At 51.0% G+C, this 15,572-nt stretch overlaps 1 protein-coding gene across 2 annotated transcripts in view; it reads left to right on the top strand.

The window, feature by feature from the left end:
- NRBP1 (nuclear receptor binding protein 1) overlaps window positions 1–15,572 on the top strand; it is a 46,233-nt gene that overhangs the window by 7,703 nt on the left and 22,958 nt on the right. Inside the window, exons 3-8 of one of the 2 annotated variants that reach the window (XM_066547712.1) lie at window positions 7,936–8,058; window positions 8,439–8,540; window positions 8,623–8,712; window positions 9,187–9,227; window positions 10,202–10,296; window positions 14,005–14,028. In XM_066547712.1, the coding sequence (XP_066403809.1) occupies window positions 7,936–8,058; window positions 8,439–8,540; window positions 8,623–8,712; window positions 9,187–9,227; window positions 10,202–10,296; window positions 14,005–14,028 (475 nt within the window). The remainder of the gene's footprint in view (window positions 1–7,935; window positions 8,059–8,438; window positions 8,541–8,622; window positions 8,713–9,186; window positions 9,228–10,201; window positions 10,297–14,004; window positions 14,029–15,572) is intronic. The other variant, XM_066547713.1, reaches the window with a different exon arrangement.

Genomic DNA, 15,572 nt, shown 5'->3' on the forward strand with positions numbered 1-15,572 from the left:
TTCGGCATCCCATGGTGCTCTTCAGGCATCCCATGGTGCTCTTCAGGCATCCCATGGTGATCTTCGGCATCCCATGGTGCTCTTCAGGCATCCCATGGTGATCTTCGGCATCCCATGGTGCTCTTCAGGCATCCCATGGTGCTCTTCAGGCATCCCGTGGTGCTCTTCTCGCATCCCATGGTGATCTTGAGCATCCCGTGGTGCTCTTTAGCATCCCATGGTGATCTTCAGGCATCCCATGGTGATCTTCAGCATCCCATGGTGATCTTTGGCATCCCATGGTGCTCTTCAGGCATCCCATGGTGATCTTCGGCATCCCATGGTGCTCTTCAGGCATCCCATGGTGCTCTTCAGGCATCCCATGGTGATCTTCGGCATCCCATGGTGCTCTTCAGGCATCCCATGGTGCTCTTCAGGCATCCCATGGTGCTCTTCAGCATCCCATGGTGATCTTTGGCATCCCATGGTGCTCTTCAGGCATCCCATGGTGATCTTCGGCATCCCATGGTGCTCTTCAGCATCCCATGGTGATCTTCGGCATCCCGTGGTGCTCTTCAGGCATCCTGTGGTGCTCTTCAGGCATCCCGTGGTGCTCTTCTGGCATCCCATGGTGACCTTCAAGCCATCCCGTGGTGCTCTTCAGGCATCCCATGGTGCTCTTCAGCATCCCATGGTGCTCTTCAGGCATCCCATGGTGCTCTTCAGGCATCCCATGGTGCTCTTCAGGCATCCCATGGTGATCTTGAGCATCCCGTGGTGCTCTTCAGGCATCCCGTGGTGCTCTTCAGCATCCCATGGTGACCTTCAAGCCATTCCATGGTGCTCTTCAGCATCCCATGGTGCTCTTCAGGCACCCATGGTGACATGGATGGCAGGACAGCTGTATCCTGTTTCTCTTTACCAATGTTCGGGAAAAATCCCATTTCAGGTGTCTGGTACTTCCCTCCCAGGCCCTCTTTCTCTGCAGAATCCAACCCCAAGAGCTCTTGTCCCAACTCTGGTTCATCTGGTGTGAAGGTTGCTTGCAGATGTGTGTGCTTGCCTGTGCACATACACAGAGATTGAGAAGCACATTGGCACGGAAAATAGTTTGAAAAAGAGTTTACCAAAAAGACAGTACAGGTGATGGTGACAGGCCTAAGGGCTTGCCTTGACACTTGCCTTGATTGTCCTTTTTGTGTACTTTTGGAAGTTCCCTCAAGCATCCCATCAATAGTGTACCCAAATACTCTTATTCCATTTAAAAATTACTGATAATCTCACCTTGCAGCCATTTTTACTTCTGACACCTTAATGCCAGTCAGCTTTGCCATTTATAGATGTGTGTCAAGATCAGGTGTTCATGGTCCTGTTTAAAATGTGATGTTTGCTCACCTCATTGCCTGCTTTCTCCAGTATTATCAGAAAACATGAAATAATAACTTTTCATTAGTGTTTCATGTGGCTTCAGGGATTGGTCCCAAGACTGGTACTTCCACAGTATACCAATTTTTATGGCATTTTCTGTTCAGAGTACTGATCTTGCAACCCCTCCTGCCTGATTGATGCTGTTCAGAGTTACCTGCAGTGATTTGAAGGTCTCTCTGCCAAGTGAAAGTATCACAGGAGAATAGGATGGGCTATACAGACTGGGAGTAGCTCACATGGAGTTTGTCCTGTCTGGTTTTCCCTCTCTCCTTGGAGTGTCACACTGCTGGCACTCATTCCCAGTGCAGTTACCAGAACCTTCCTGATGAACTGTCTGAATGGGCTTATTCACAGATATTGGGGTTTCTTCCACACTCCCTTGTTTATTTTGCTGTGCTGTTTCTGTTTCCCTTTGGGAGTTAGGGATGAGGAATCATTGCCTCTTCCTCCTGCCACAGACCAGCTCAGTGTGACTGAGCTCTTGGACTCCACTGGATTCCTTGTTTGTTTTGAAGCACCGAGTGAAACTGAGCACTCCTCCCTTTGGTCTTGCAATTCCTATTCATTTCTGGTATCCATTAAATGGGTGGAATGATGCCTCTTTCCCTCTGGGATACTTGACACTGATGGGGCTGCACCTCAGATCCTGGGGGCAGCTCTGGGCCCCTCCCAGCAAGAGAGACATTGAGGGGCTGGAGAGTGTCCAGAGAAGGGAATGGAGCCCCAGGAGGGGCTGAGGGAGCTGGGAATGGAGCCCCAGGAGGGGCTGAGGGAGCTGGGCAGGGAATGGAGCCCCAGCAGGGGCTGAGGGAGCTGGGCAGGGAATGGAGCCCCAGCAGGGGCTGAGGGAGCTGGGCAGGGAATGGAGCCCCAGCAGGGGCTGAGGGAGCTGGGCAGGGAATGGAGCCCCAGCAGGGGCTGAGGGAGCTGGGCAGGGAATGGAGCCCCAGCAGGGGCTGAGGGAGCTGGGCAGGGAATGGAGCCCCAGCAGGGGCTGAGGGAGCTGGGCAGGGAATGGAGCCCCAGCAGGGGCTGAGGGAGCTGGGCAGGGAATGGAGCCCCAGGAGGGGCTGAGGGAGCTGGGCAGGGGCTCAGCCTGGAGCAAAGGAGGCTCAGGGGGCCCTTGTGGCTCTGCACAAGTCCCTGCCAGGAGGGCACAGCCAGGGGGGGTCGGGCTCTGCTCCCAGGGAACAGGGACAGGACAGGGGGAAATGGCCTCAGGCTGGGCCAGGGCAGGCTCAGGTTGGGTATTAAGGAAAACTCCTTCCTAAAGCTATGTCCAGCCTTGGCACAGGCTGACCAGGGCAGGGGTGCAGTCCCCATCCCTGCAGGAATTTAAAAGCTGTGTGGATGTGGCACTGTGCAGGGTGGGTTAGTGGTGGCCTTGGCAGTGCTGGGGAGTAGCTGGACTGGGTGATCTGAGGCTGCAGTGACTGCATCCAGAGGAGTGCTGTTTCTGTTCAAAGTATCTTGACTCCTGTCATACTTCTGTGCTTTTGTAAACTGCTGATCTACTGCCTGGGGAGTTTCCTGGTGGGAATTTGTAGTTAGGTCTGTCCTGCAGTGTGGTGTTTAGCCAGAATTGTCAGAGTGCTTTTGGAGAGGCTGGATGGGCACTGTGTGACAGGCTGTGGAATGGTGGTGTGGCACAGGCAGGGTGGCACCGTGCAGGGGTTCCAAACTTGTCCCTTTCCTGTAGAGCAGATGCAGCCCTGGCTGGCAGGAGGGCTCCAGGCAGGGTGTCCTGGCTCCCAGCAGGGCTCAGCTGTGCAGGCCAGCACAGAGCAGGACCATGGCAGGTGACAGGGACTCACAGTGTCAGCTTTGGCCTGGGTTTGAGGCCAGGCCAGTGAAGGCAGGAGTGAGGGAGAGCTTCAGCACATGGAGGACTTTCAGCTCTGTCTTTAAACGGTCCAGGTGTGTGCCTTGGGTTAACAGACTAACTTCCTGCTGATGAGTTTGGTCCTGTTACTTGTTGCAGCATGTCTGGAAGAACCAATTGCTGAATTGCTGATGGTCAGATTGTCTTTTCCTTACAGTTTAGTTGCTGCATGATGTGTCTGTACAGCCAAGGTAATAATCAATATCTTCCTCTCCTTGCTGCTGTTAAATTGCTGTTAAAACTGGTTATTTTAATTTTCTTGTTGAATTAAAGCCTTTCAGCTTTTCACTACCATGACTAATTGCCAAGGCCAACGTGTCAGTTTAATTAAACATGAAGTAGCATTGTTTCTTTGCTTTGTTGGATTTCTTTTCCCTTTGCCTGCAGTGGACCTGGCATTCTTTATTGTGTTGCATTCTGGATTAGCCTCAGATCCCAGAGAGCCCTTTTTGTTCAATTTCTGTTGGTAAATTTGCTGCTTTTAGTTTCCCCACAGCTCAAAGAGAAGTTGAGCTCCTCATGGCCCAGCTGCTGGCTCTGGGGGTCTCTTATCTCTAGTCCCAACCATTTCCCAGGTGGTTGGACAGAGCTTTCACCTTTCTCTGGCTTAAACAAGTGGCCAGGGAAACTGGGTGACATATTCATGCTGCTCTGAACCAGGTCTGGGGGTTCTTGTGAGAGGGAAGCCTTGGTGTGCTGCCTCTCCCCAGCTCTTTTTCAATGTGCAAGTCCATTCTGTACTGATACTCTAGTTATTGTGGACTTTTCCCCAGCTTTTATACCTTTTATCCCTAGATTGTAAATCATCACTGTGACTTGTGATTTAGGCTGTTGTTATTTTTTGTTTAATTGACACATCATGTGAACTACAGAATGTCTCTCCAAAAGTCTGTGCTCTTTCAGCAGCAGATGCACAGGTGTTTGAGAGCTATAGAAAAAATATGCATTGGACAATGGAATAACTTTCCAAAGGGAAATTTAACTTCCAGGCTTTTTCCCCCTTAGAGCTACTGTGCCACTTCACCCATACTCCTTTAAGTACTTGAAATTCTCATTGAGTTTCCTTGCCTTTTGCTTTCGTGGACTCAGAGCTGTGTTTGTACTTGTGTAGTGCAGAGCTGCTTCCTGTGCTGTGCTGCAGAAATTGGGGCTAAGCTGGGCTCAGCTCACTTCCTCCCTCAGAGTGTAGAAGCTGCCTGCTCTGGGACAAACACCAGAGTAATAAATTGTCTCAGTGCTTTCACGAGGGTTCAGGATTCTGCTTTGCCGAGCATGGGAAGGGATGTGCAGTAGGGATTTGGCGGGCAGGAGGAGGCTGCTGTTGCCTTTCAGTTGTCTGTCTGCGTTTTTCCCCTTTTGCTCTTCTCCCCAAGCTGTTGAATCTCCTGAGGAACAGAATTGCCATCGGTGGTGTCAGCTGGGTTTGGTGTCCTGAGTCATATCTGGTGCTCTGGGATATTGCCTATGAGTCATGGAAATCATTTGTGCTCGGGGAGCTTGGCCACAAGTGGGAGATGTGACAGGTCCACAGCCCCAGCTGCATTCCTGGGGCAGATTTTCAGCAGTTGCTGGTACCTGAGGATTTACTCAATCCAGTAAAGCTGGATGCCTTTGAGTAGAGGGCCTTTACTGTTGGACTCCATCATTTAGGTGTTCCTGTGAGCAATGAACACATTGGGTGGGATGAAGAAGGAGAATCCGAAGGGATGCAGGGGCACTGGGTGTCAGTGTGGTGGCTGTCACCTTGTCCTTGCACTGCCCACACACACCTGCCTTTCTGCTGCCTTGGGCTTCTTTAACCTTCCCTGAAGTTAAAGCCTTTTGCCATTCAGCTTTAGTTATTGTGCTGGGTGATTTTATGCTGTTGTCATCCCCAAGATATTAGTTATTCTAAAATTTGAAGGAATAAGTCTTCTATCCTTAATTATTTTTATTCCTTCAGCTTTCTTTAATGATGAAAGAGAACAGGCCTGGCCTGTTGGTATCAGTGTGTTTATATACATATATATACATTTAAAAAAATCAAGTTTTTAGGATCAATATGAACACCTTCCTAAACCAAATCTCAGTCCTTTCTCCCCTCAGTTATGTAGGCAGCTCAAGTGGAAGGAAGTGGGGTGGTTCATACTGGGCTGTCACCTCCTGTGATGATTTTCCATAGCTGTCCTCTAGCTCAGGCTCTCCTTGTGTAATTATGGCCTCTACCCCTATTCCTGCCCGTGCCACGCCTTGCAGCTAGCTGCTTGTGTCATTCTCATTTACTGCTGAGTTGCCAGAGAAGTCTGTATCACTCTGCTTTTACTGTGCTTGGCACCCTTTGTCCCTGCAGTGTCACCTGCAGTGCCAGAGTATTAAATGTCATTGGGCCTGTTCAGAGTCCCTTGGGAGATGATAAAGAATCCCACCTGTGTTGGTGGCCTGTCCCTCTGTGTGGTCAGGCTATGGAGGGAGTAGAATGGGATAGAGTAACTCAGCTGGAATGATGGAATTGGGTAAATTTGATCATGTGAAAGTGGCTGCCAAGGGAGAAGGGATTTTTGAGGGAGCTCTTATATAAGGTGAGAAGTTTCCAGCAATAGGATGCTGATGGGGTCCCTAGTGAGGGAGGAGAGGGTGACACAATATGAGAAGGAGGAGCTCTGAAATGTTTTGGAGGTGATAGAAGATGAGTCTGGATTTGCCAAGCAAATCTGTGTTAACGGTTACCTCAGGGGGAAAACTGCATCAGCTGGAAGCTGCCAGGCCTGATTATCAGCACCAGCCCTGTCTGAGTTGAGGGGGTGTTGGGACAGTGCTGTTAGACACAGGGTGGGATTCTTGGGGCTTTCCTGTGCAGGACCAGAAGCTGCACTGCAGTGGTCCTTGGGAGTCTCTTGCAACTCAGGTTGTGCTATGGATCTGTGAAGTGATTCCTGGTGTGTGGTCAGCAGATGGGAACAGTAATGATTGCTGGTTGACAATTAAAAGGTGATTTCTACCTTCTTATCCTCTCTGAGTGCTTTGAATCCAGTTCTGTCACTGCACGTTGCCTGCTGGAGTGGGATGTCCACCATGACTGTGAGTGCTCATTCCACCACAAAAAAAACCACTCCAACAATACAAAAGGGATACAGAAATGTCTCAGTAACTCAGATACAACTTTGTGAAGGAATCCTCTCAAAGGTGATGACACCTGTGCCTGTGAAGTTGCCTGGCAAAGGCATTGCAGTAAATGCCATGGATGCTGGATGAAAGAGACCATTTCACCTTTGAATGCTGCTACATATCTGAAGAAGAACAGCGTTACAGAAAGCTTTGCTGCTGGGAGCAGGGTTCACCTCTGATCTCTGAAGCTCTTTCAGCCTTATGTCCTCCCAGCCCTTGCCATTCTTGTGCTGGGCTCCGAACTCTCAATCCTGTCCCCTCACTGCTTTCTGAGCACTCATCTGTGTCTTTAATATTCAGTGTAGATGTACTTGTGCTGGGTCAATGTTTGCAATTATTAACTAAAGAAATTACTCTAGTGGTGTCATTGTTTCTGACGCGGTCCAGCTGGAGAAAGGTTGATTGTCCTTCTGGGACATCCCGGCTGGCTGGCCAGCACCGCCGGCAGTACGGGGGCACTATCCTGATCCCCCTGGTTCGGGACACACCTAAGGCAAGCGCTCTGTGCCCTGACAGCAGTGCTACCTTGTGGCAGGACGTGGCTTGGCTGATGGCTACAGTCAGCAGAAATCAGAGAGCGCTCTCCAGCTGTGGTGAATCCAGGTTTATTGGATCCCAGGGGAAACCGACAACTGAAGAGCGAGGGAGGGGTTGCAACAGCTTATAAGGAGGGAGGGACACAGGGGAGGAGTCAGTCCTTGGACCAATAGGGTTTCAGAGGGGAGTGGGATACAAAAGATTGACTTAGGGAAAACCCCAATGGGGACAACTTGAGGGTGGGGCCCCGGCCCCTGAGCCAATCACTCGATGCTCTAGCTGGAAGTTTCTAGAGAGTTCTAGAGAGAAGGGTGGGAGCGCCGAGTGACGGACAGGGCACCGAGGAGGGGTTTGAGAAAGGGTACAATAATCTCCAAGGCAACTGGGGAGGAGTTGGGATAACTGGCAGCATAAAGGAGGGAAGGGAGAACCAGGGCAGATCCGTTGCATGATAGGGGGAACAGAACAGTCCAACCTATACAGACACAACACAACAGGTTTCCACCTCTGAAGCTTCAGCTTTCCCCTCGTTCCTCTCTGCTTTGATTGAGTTTCAGCTGTCATCACCTTTGAGAGGATTCCTTCACAAAGTTGTATCTGAGTTACTGAGACATTTCTGTATCCCTTTTGTAGGATTGGAGTGGTTTTTTTGTGGTGGAATGAGCTGCAGGTGTCCTGAACCATGAAAATCTAATATATTGTTGGTGGAAGGCAACTTTGCTGTAACACAGTTTGTGCACACGAGATTTTCCCACCAGTGTGCTCAGGACTTGCTGCTCACGTGCTCTGCAGTGACTCATGTTTGGGATATGCTCTGCTCCAAGATACATGTGCAGATCCTGTCCTGGAATTCTCATTTAATTAAAAGTTAATGAGCAGAGTTGATGATTTTACGGTGAGTGCTGCATGGCAGTGGTCAGGTGAGGCTCACAGATGCTCACAGGTGTCTCCACCCTTCCCTGCAGGTGAACCAGCGCAATGTCCCGGGCATTGACAGTGCCTACCTGGCCATGGATACTGAGGAAGGCGTGGAGGTTGTCTGGAATGAAGTTCAGTTTTCTGAGAGGAAGAACTTCAAGCTTCAGGAAGTGAGTTGATGTGTCTCCCAACAGGATGTGAGGAGCATACCCTGCCCTGGGGTGGGATTATGGATACTTTTTGTGTTGATTATTGGCTGGGTTTGGAATGCTGTGCTGTCCAAGTGTAGCAAATTTGCCTTAAGCCTGGCCTGTATAGGAAATGTCCTGGAAGACTGTTGTGCTATTTCCATGAGCCCTTGTGTTCGTTTAGATTTGGCAATCAAACCACACTCTGTGAGATGCAGAGCAGAAGGAAATGGGATCCTGCCTGTTCTTAGCATAGGGGCTTGACATATATGTTAGTGTTTGAGGGGACCAAGACCCAAGAAGAAAGAAGGATATTTGGTGTGGTCTCTGACAGGACATGTTTTTGTCTTTCTGATGTTAAGGAAAAAGTTAAAGCAGTGTTTGACAACTTGATTCAGCTGGATCATCTCAACATTGTGAAGTTCCACAAATACTGGGCTGATGTCAAAGAGAACAAGGCCAGGGTAAGTGCAGCCATCAGGCTGTTGGGTTCTCATTGTTAGGTAATTAACAAGGTGGAGGGTAACGTGTCCTGCTGCCCCACAGGTGATCTTCATCACTGAGTACATGTCTTCAGGGAGCTTGAAACAGTTCTTGAAGAAGACAAAGAAAAACCACAAAACTATGAATGAAAAGGTAACTCTTGTTTTCTGTGTGACCATAACTCTTTAGAGCCATCAGCCCCTGGAAAGCCCTTTCGGCAGAGGATCCCAGTGAGAGCTGCTGATGACACATTGCTGCAGCTGCCCTGTGTCCCTGTAACCGAGGGCAGCTGCAGGTTCCCTGGGACAGCAGTTCTGTGCTGGGTGCTGTACTGCCAGCAGCTCTGCAGCTTCTCAGGTGTGGTGTGACAGGCATGGCCCTGTCCAGGGCCCTCACAGGGAGGGGGGAAGGTGTCTGTACACGGGAGACTGGAGGACAGGTGTGTTTCTGGACCAATGGGAGTATGTAGAAACAAGCTGACGGTAGGAGTACTGATTCCTTACACCTGCACTGAGTAAAAGCTGGAGCAGGTATTGCTTCCTACGAGTGGGCTGTGAATCACAGAACTACAGATTAGCTGATTAGCTTCTTGTGGATGATTTTCTCCTTTTCCTCTTGTATCTGCAGGCATGGAAGCGGTGGTGTACCCAGATCCTCTCTGCTCTCAGGTACGTGGGGCACTGACCTTGAGGTCCCAGCCATTGGGACTGATGTGGCAGTCAAGTGTTAGGGAGGTCTCCAGAGTACCCAGCTTTATAATCTGAGTTTCTCCTTGGTCAGGAGGATGTTGCAAAGATAACAGGGAATTCAAGTTCCATGTGAGGGGGCTTAGAAAAACTTCCACAGTGCTGGCAGGCTGCAGGCCTGTTGCAGGCACTGGATTCATGGATATTGAGACATGGTGTTGTTAGATGTGTGTGTGCATTTCTTGATGGTGCAGCTCTTGTGCAGCCATCTTAGTGCAATACAGCTGAGTAGAATGTGGTGTGGGTTTTAAAAACTCTTTTCCACCTGGGCTAGAGTTGGTGAGTAGCTAATTAGAACCTTAGAAAAACAATAGCCTGTATGACAGAGCATGGCTTGCGCTCCATAGAGGAAACTCTGGTGCCACTTGGCTTCTGGGAGCTGACTGTGCTAGCTGCTAACATAAACCCAAGCAGAGTGAGATGCAAAACCAGAGTGTACCTGGGACCCAGCATTGAAAAGCTTTATTTGTGCCTGCTGACAAACATGCCCAGTTGTGTGTGTATAGCATTAAGTGCCCCTTTGAGTAGGGACAGACTAAGGCTCTGATATTTTTGGTATAAAAATAAAATTGTAACCCTTTTAGAATCCACTCAGCAGTACTGGGTTGGATGAAATCATGTCTTTACCTCTGGTACCCTGAGTTTCTTGGGAACTGATAGGAGAAAGATTTCTCTTCCCTTCTGCCATGTTGTGGAGATTCATTAGAGACAATTCCTGTTTGTTCCTGCTTCTCAGCCAGAGGCTGATGTACAGTCATGGAATTGTATCTCCCAGCTGCTGTAAATCCCTGGCATGTGCCCTTTGCTCTCCTGTTCTCTCCTGGTGTTTCTTGACGTGGGAGGGTGTGAAGGGAGGGGTTCAAGGCCTTGACCAGTGCTCTGTTCTGCATCTCCAGCTACCTCCACTCCTGTGATCCTCCCATCATCCATGGCAACCTGACCTGTGACACCATCTTCATCCAGCACAACGGACTGATCAAAATCGGGTCAGGTAATGCTTGCTGAGGGTGCCCCTGCCTTATCAGAGACTGCCCAAACAGAGAAAGGCACCTGCTCCTTTCCAGGCTCCCTGGCACGATAGGCATGTGTGTACATGTGCTTCTCCACCTCCACATCAGATGTGCCAGAGACTAGGAGCAGAATTCACTCGTGATTGGACCCTTGCCAGGTGCAGGAGTGACTCTTTAGCCTCTTCTTTAGCTTTTTGTCTCAAGGGGATGACACAGGAAATGATGCTGAAACCTGGAGGTTTTGTAATCACATAATCTGTGTTTTCATCTGCTCTGTTCAGGATTTTCATGTTGATACACAGAGTTCTTCTCCCAGCACTGTGGAGTTTTGGGAGCTGTGTTCATGAAGCCACAAGAGTGCTGCTTGTAGCAGCCCATGTTTATAACAAAGTGGACAGACTGGCAGCAACGAGTGGCTTATCCAGCATGCCATTATCCCATGGGATGATGGACCTGCCTTCAGGCTGCTGAGCTGCCCTCAGCCTGTTTGGCACACATGTGCCCTGCTGGAGCAGCCACCCTGTGCCAAAATGCTTTATTTCATAAGTAAGCAGTGATGTCCCTGGCAGTGCAGAGCATCCATGCATGCTCTGGTTTTTCCTGCTATTCCCATGTCTCTAAAAATCTGTCTGCAGTCAGGATGCATTATTTCACACCTTGATGTGACCTTTCAAGGGACAGCTTTGCTACCTGTTGTTCAACTTCGGCAAGTATTCTCAATCTGAGGAATAGGTCTCTGCTTTCCTGGAGCTATTGTCTGTGTCAGTTCTGCTTTGATGTGGAGTGTACAGGGAAGGATGCTCTGCATCACCTGTCATCCAGAAATAGCCTCTCCATCAGCTGCAGACCTGTGGCTTTTCTTCCCATCAAAGAACTCCTGTGTTGTTGTGTTGTTCCTGAACTGGGGTAGCAGGTTTGTGCTTGTACCAGGGAGACAGGGTTGTGGCAGAAGGAGCACTCTGCTCCTGACCTGCCTGTAAACTTGGGGACTTGCTCTTGACACAAGCTGATGTCATCATGTCATCACACAGACTTTATTGTGTTTTCCTGACTTTGTCCAAGTGGGAGAGGTTTCCAAGAGTGAGGACATCTAATACCTGTATGCTGGCAAACTCCCTGGCATTCAGTTCAGACTGATGGGAAGACTTGAGTACTCCAGAAATTCCCTTTTTTAGTTTAGTTTCAAGGTACCACGCAGCTGCCATGTTTCTGCAGGGCAGCCAGTGCTGTCTGTAAAAGCAAACCCATGGAGCTGGCATTGCAGCCACGGCTTTCACCACAGGGAGATCCTGCAGCTCCTCAGACCTGCCATTCCCAGGGTGTGCAGCTGCAGGGCTGCTGTTCACAGGCTGTGTAGGAAGGTGGCTCTTCAGCTGTGGGTACACATGGTGGCCTCAGCACTGTTGCACCTTGGCTCCCTTCAGTTTCACAAAGCTTTGCTGCTGCCTGGTGCAGCAGGAGGGACGTGTGTGTGCTCGTGCCAGGAGAAGTGTCTGTGCTGTTACAGCTGCAGGATGTGCTGCAGGAGTGTGGCTGCAGCTGCAGTGCTCATGTGCAGCTGTTCCTGACCCCTCTGCTCCACAGCTGTGGGCTGCCTGCCTCACCTCACATTCAGAAGTGAAGTAATTTATCTAAAAGATTCTGGTCCTTTCCTAAACAAAAAAGGAAGTGATTGCAAGTGGGCTCGTGGTCAGAAGAGGAATCCTCCGGGTGGGAAAGCTGTGGCTCCAGTGCAGGCTGGAATTGGAGCTGGCAGTGTTGCAGGATGTATTCCTATTCCTGCAATGCCCACCCAACCAGAAAAGGCAAAGCTGCATCCCCAGGAGTGCTGGTTGTGTTGGAGCTTGAGCCTTTCTCCCTGGCACTGCTGCCTCTGCAGTGCCAACATGGGCTGGGTTTGAGTCTGGGGCCTGGAACAGCAGCTGCTCCAGGGTCACTGACAATGCCAGGCTCATGTTTGCTGCTTCCTGTCCTTGTTCTGTACAGCTGGCTGGTATCTGAGCCCTTCCCTGTGTTTACTTAAAGCAGCAGGACAGTGATTTCTGTGGATTTATGGGGAACAAGGATTCAGTGCACTATGAGCTGTGCTTTGGTGCTGTCCCCAGTACTGTGCTGGATGCTGCTCCCCAAGTTCCTCTCCCTGTGGCTTTGGCAAAGAGAATACTTGCTGAATGTGGGGCAAAAACCTGGCTAAGGCAGCTGCTGGTGTGCACTGCAGGACATCCTGCTGTCTGCTGGGGCAGGGCGTGCCAGGAGGGCAGCACCCCCTTGGAAATGCCTGATGGTGTTCCTGTGACACTCGTTCCGGGTGGGAACAGCCTTTGCTCCTTGCTGCTCCCTCAGAGGCAGGAGCACGTGCCCTGGCTGCACTGGGCACCGGTTCTCTGTTCACGTGTGAATCTGTGTGCTGGGGGTCAGCTGTGCAAGAAAAAGGGAGTGGGGAGGAGGAAAGATTTTGCATAATGCTTAAATGCAAAAGCCATCCATAATCCATTCATTTGCTAATGTTTTATTCTCCAGTTCCATAAAGTGCAGAGTTTATAGAATTAAGGAGAATGTTTCAAATGAGTGGAGAGCTTCAGAGAACTCGTGATGACGATAGGAAAGACACTTACAGCTCTTAAACTTGCCACTGGTATTCCCAGAGACTGGAATGTTCCACCTGCTTTGTGGAGCTGTGGTCAGATGAAAGCATTCCTTGTGATAAGTCCAAGTTGTGCCCTGTGTGCTGTTCCCAGAGCCCAGGTGCAGCACAGTGGTGCCTCCGTGGGTGTCTGTGCTGGCTGACAAGGGGATCTGCAGCTGCTCTGAGTGGGAAGAACAGTGTGTACACACAGGGTGTTCACACAGGGTGCCTGGTGCTGCTGCCTGCTCCTGTTGGCATTGCCGGGAGCTGTTCCTGGAATTCCCACTGGCAGCGTAAGAGCCATCCACAGGTGGAAAGAAGTGATGTCTTTGAATTAAATTCCTTTTGGGCAGCTCTGGGAGTGCCCCAGCAGAAGGGAGGCCTCAGGCTGGAGGGTCTCAGTGTCCTCTGGTGCTCCTGAGACATGGCAATGTGTCAGCATCTCCTGAGGGAGACCTTGATGGAGCACAGAGGAGGCTCGTGGAGTGCAGTGCAGATTTCCCCCTTGTGCCCCCAGGCATTGCTGCTGTGTCTCCTGGCTGCACCACACCTGACCTGAGCCTCAGTCTGTTTTAGTTGTGTCTGCTCAGGGTCTGCCCTCAGTTCCAGGCCACGAGGCAGGACTCTTACGGGTATTAGCTCTGCTGTGGCATCAGGTGGCCAGGTGTGTAAGTGTGGGTTCTCCTGCTGAGATCTGTGGCCAGAAGCTGCTGGGATTAGAGAAAGGGAATTCTCTGCTGAAGGGGTGGGTTGGGTGGGACTGTAGGCCACTCACAGAGGAACAGAATTTCTGGCTTCTTGGTCTCAGTCAGCCATGATCTTCTGCTTGGTCAGAGATGCCTTGTGTCCCCTGCCCAGTCTGGTTCTCAGGTAGAAGCCCTGATGTTCCTTAGGTAAATTTATTTGAAGAGGTGGCTGGAGGCAGGGCCCAGTGCTCAGTCCTGTCCCTGTGTGCCCTGACTCTGACCCAGCTGTCTCTATGGATGTAAGTGCTTTGCTGTTCACCAACTCATTGACTTTATCTCGTTTTACTTCCCGCTCACGGGCTGCTCTGTTACAACAGTCTTTCATAGGATATTTGCTAATGGTGAGCAAACTTCTCCGCTCCTGTGATGTGACTCCACTTATGTCATGTACATGATTTTATCTCTGTGTGTATCTGTATATATATATTTATATATATATGTGTGTGTATCTATATTTGTAACACACAGACATACACACTGATGTATTCACAGTGTTCCCTTGCTATAAGGCTGTGTGTAAAACTGTTTGGCTTAGGTGCATCCTGCTTGGAGAGCTCACGTTCTGTGCTGGGATGCAAACAGTTCCTCGTGCTCTTGGCCAGAGCCTTACAGAGAGGGAGCACTGCCCTTTGTGAAGTCTCCTGGTTGTTAGTTCTCTCCCTCCCCATGTTCTTAGCGTGTGCTAGTCCACGGGGCCCGTGCATGCCAGCTCCTGCATGTCAACAAGCCATGCCTTGTGCTGAGCTCTTCCCAGCTGAACTTCCCACGTCCATTAGGCTCCTCCCTGCTGCTGCTCTGCTGCCCTTGGTTGGGGCCCAGCCCTGGACTAGCCCCCACTGTGTGCTTGGCTATCCAATTGCTTGCTTGTAGTTTGAGCTCCTTAGATGTGTTGGTTTTAAGATGAATGTTTCAGTGAATGTGTCTGGCTCCTGATGGCCAGATCCCTCCTGCCCCAAATGAGTCCCTGGATTGAAGTAAGCTTGGCTATTGATGTTTCCCCAGATAAATCTCTGGTTTTGGGGAGATCTGTGCATTGAGGAGGGAGCTGGGCTGGTGGGAGCCAGAGAAGGATTCGAGTGCTGCAATTTGTAACCCTATTGCATAGAACACCGCGTTTACATTTAAAATAATGATTTATTTTATTTTTTGCCATCAGGGTTATTCTCGATAGTTAGAATTTGTTTCTACTGAGTTGGGAACCTACCAACCATCAGCTGAAGTGGTGGAAAGGGCAAGAGCCTGACCAGATGGGCTCTGTGCCTTCCAGGCTGGCAGGAGGCTGTGCTGTGCCACCCTGCATTGCCAGCGGGGCAGAGGCTCCTGGGAAGCTCAGTATGGGATCTGGTGTGGCTGAGGGGGATGGGGATGTGGTCAGGGCTGGAGGCCTGAGGAGGGCAGGTGTCCCTGGGGTGGCTGCAGGGTGGCAGAGCAGCAGCCAGAGAGCTGGCCCAGGAGTGAGCCCACAGAGTGGGGACCTGGCTGAGCCTGGGGCTGAGGCTGGGCTGAGCCTGAGGCTGGGCTGAGCCTGGGGCTGAGGCTGGGCTGAGCCTGAGGCTGGGCTGAGCTTGAGCCTGAGACTGGGGCTGAGCCTGAGCCTGAGCCTGGGCTGAGCCTGGGGCTGGGCCGAGCCTGAGCCTGGGCTGAGCCTGGGGCTGAGGCTGGGCTGAGCCTGAGCCTGGGCTGAGCCTGAGCCTGAGCCTGAGCCTGAGCCTGAGCCTGAGCCTGAGCCTGGGGCTGGGCTGAGCCTGAGCCTGGGGCTGGGCTGAGCCTGAGCCTGGGCTGGGGCTGAGCCTGAGCGGAGCCTGAGCCTGAGCCTGGGCTGAGCCTGAGCTGAGCTGAGCCTGAGCCTGGGCTGAGCCTGGGCTGAGCCTGAGCTGGGCTGAGC

This window comes from Molothrus aeneus, chromosome 3, assembly GCF_037042795.1.
Source record: "Molothrus aeneus isolate 106 chromosome 3, BPBGC_Maene_1.0, whole genome shotgun sequence".
Taxonomy (NCBI): Eukaryota; Metazoa; Chordata; class Aves; order Passeriformes; family Icteridae; genus Molothrus; species Molothrus aeneus.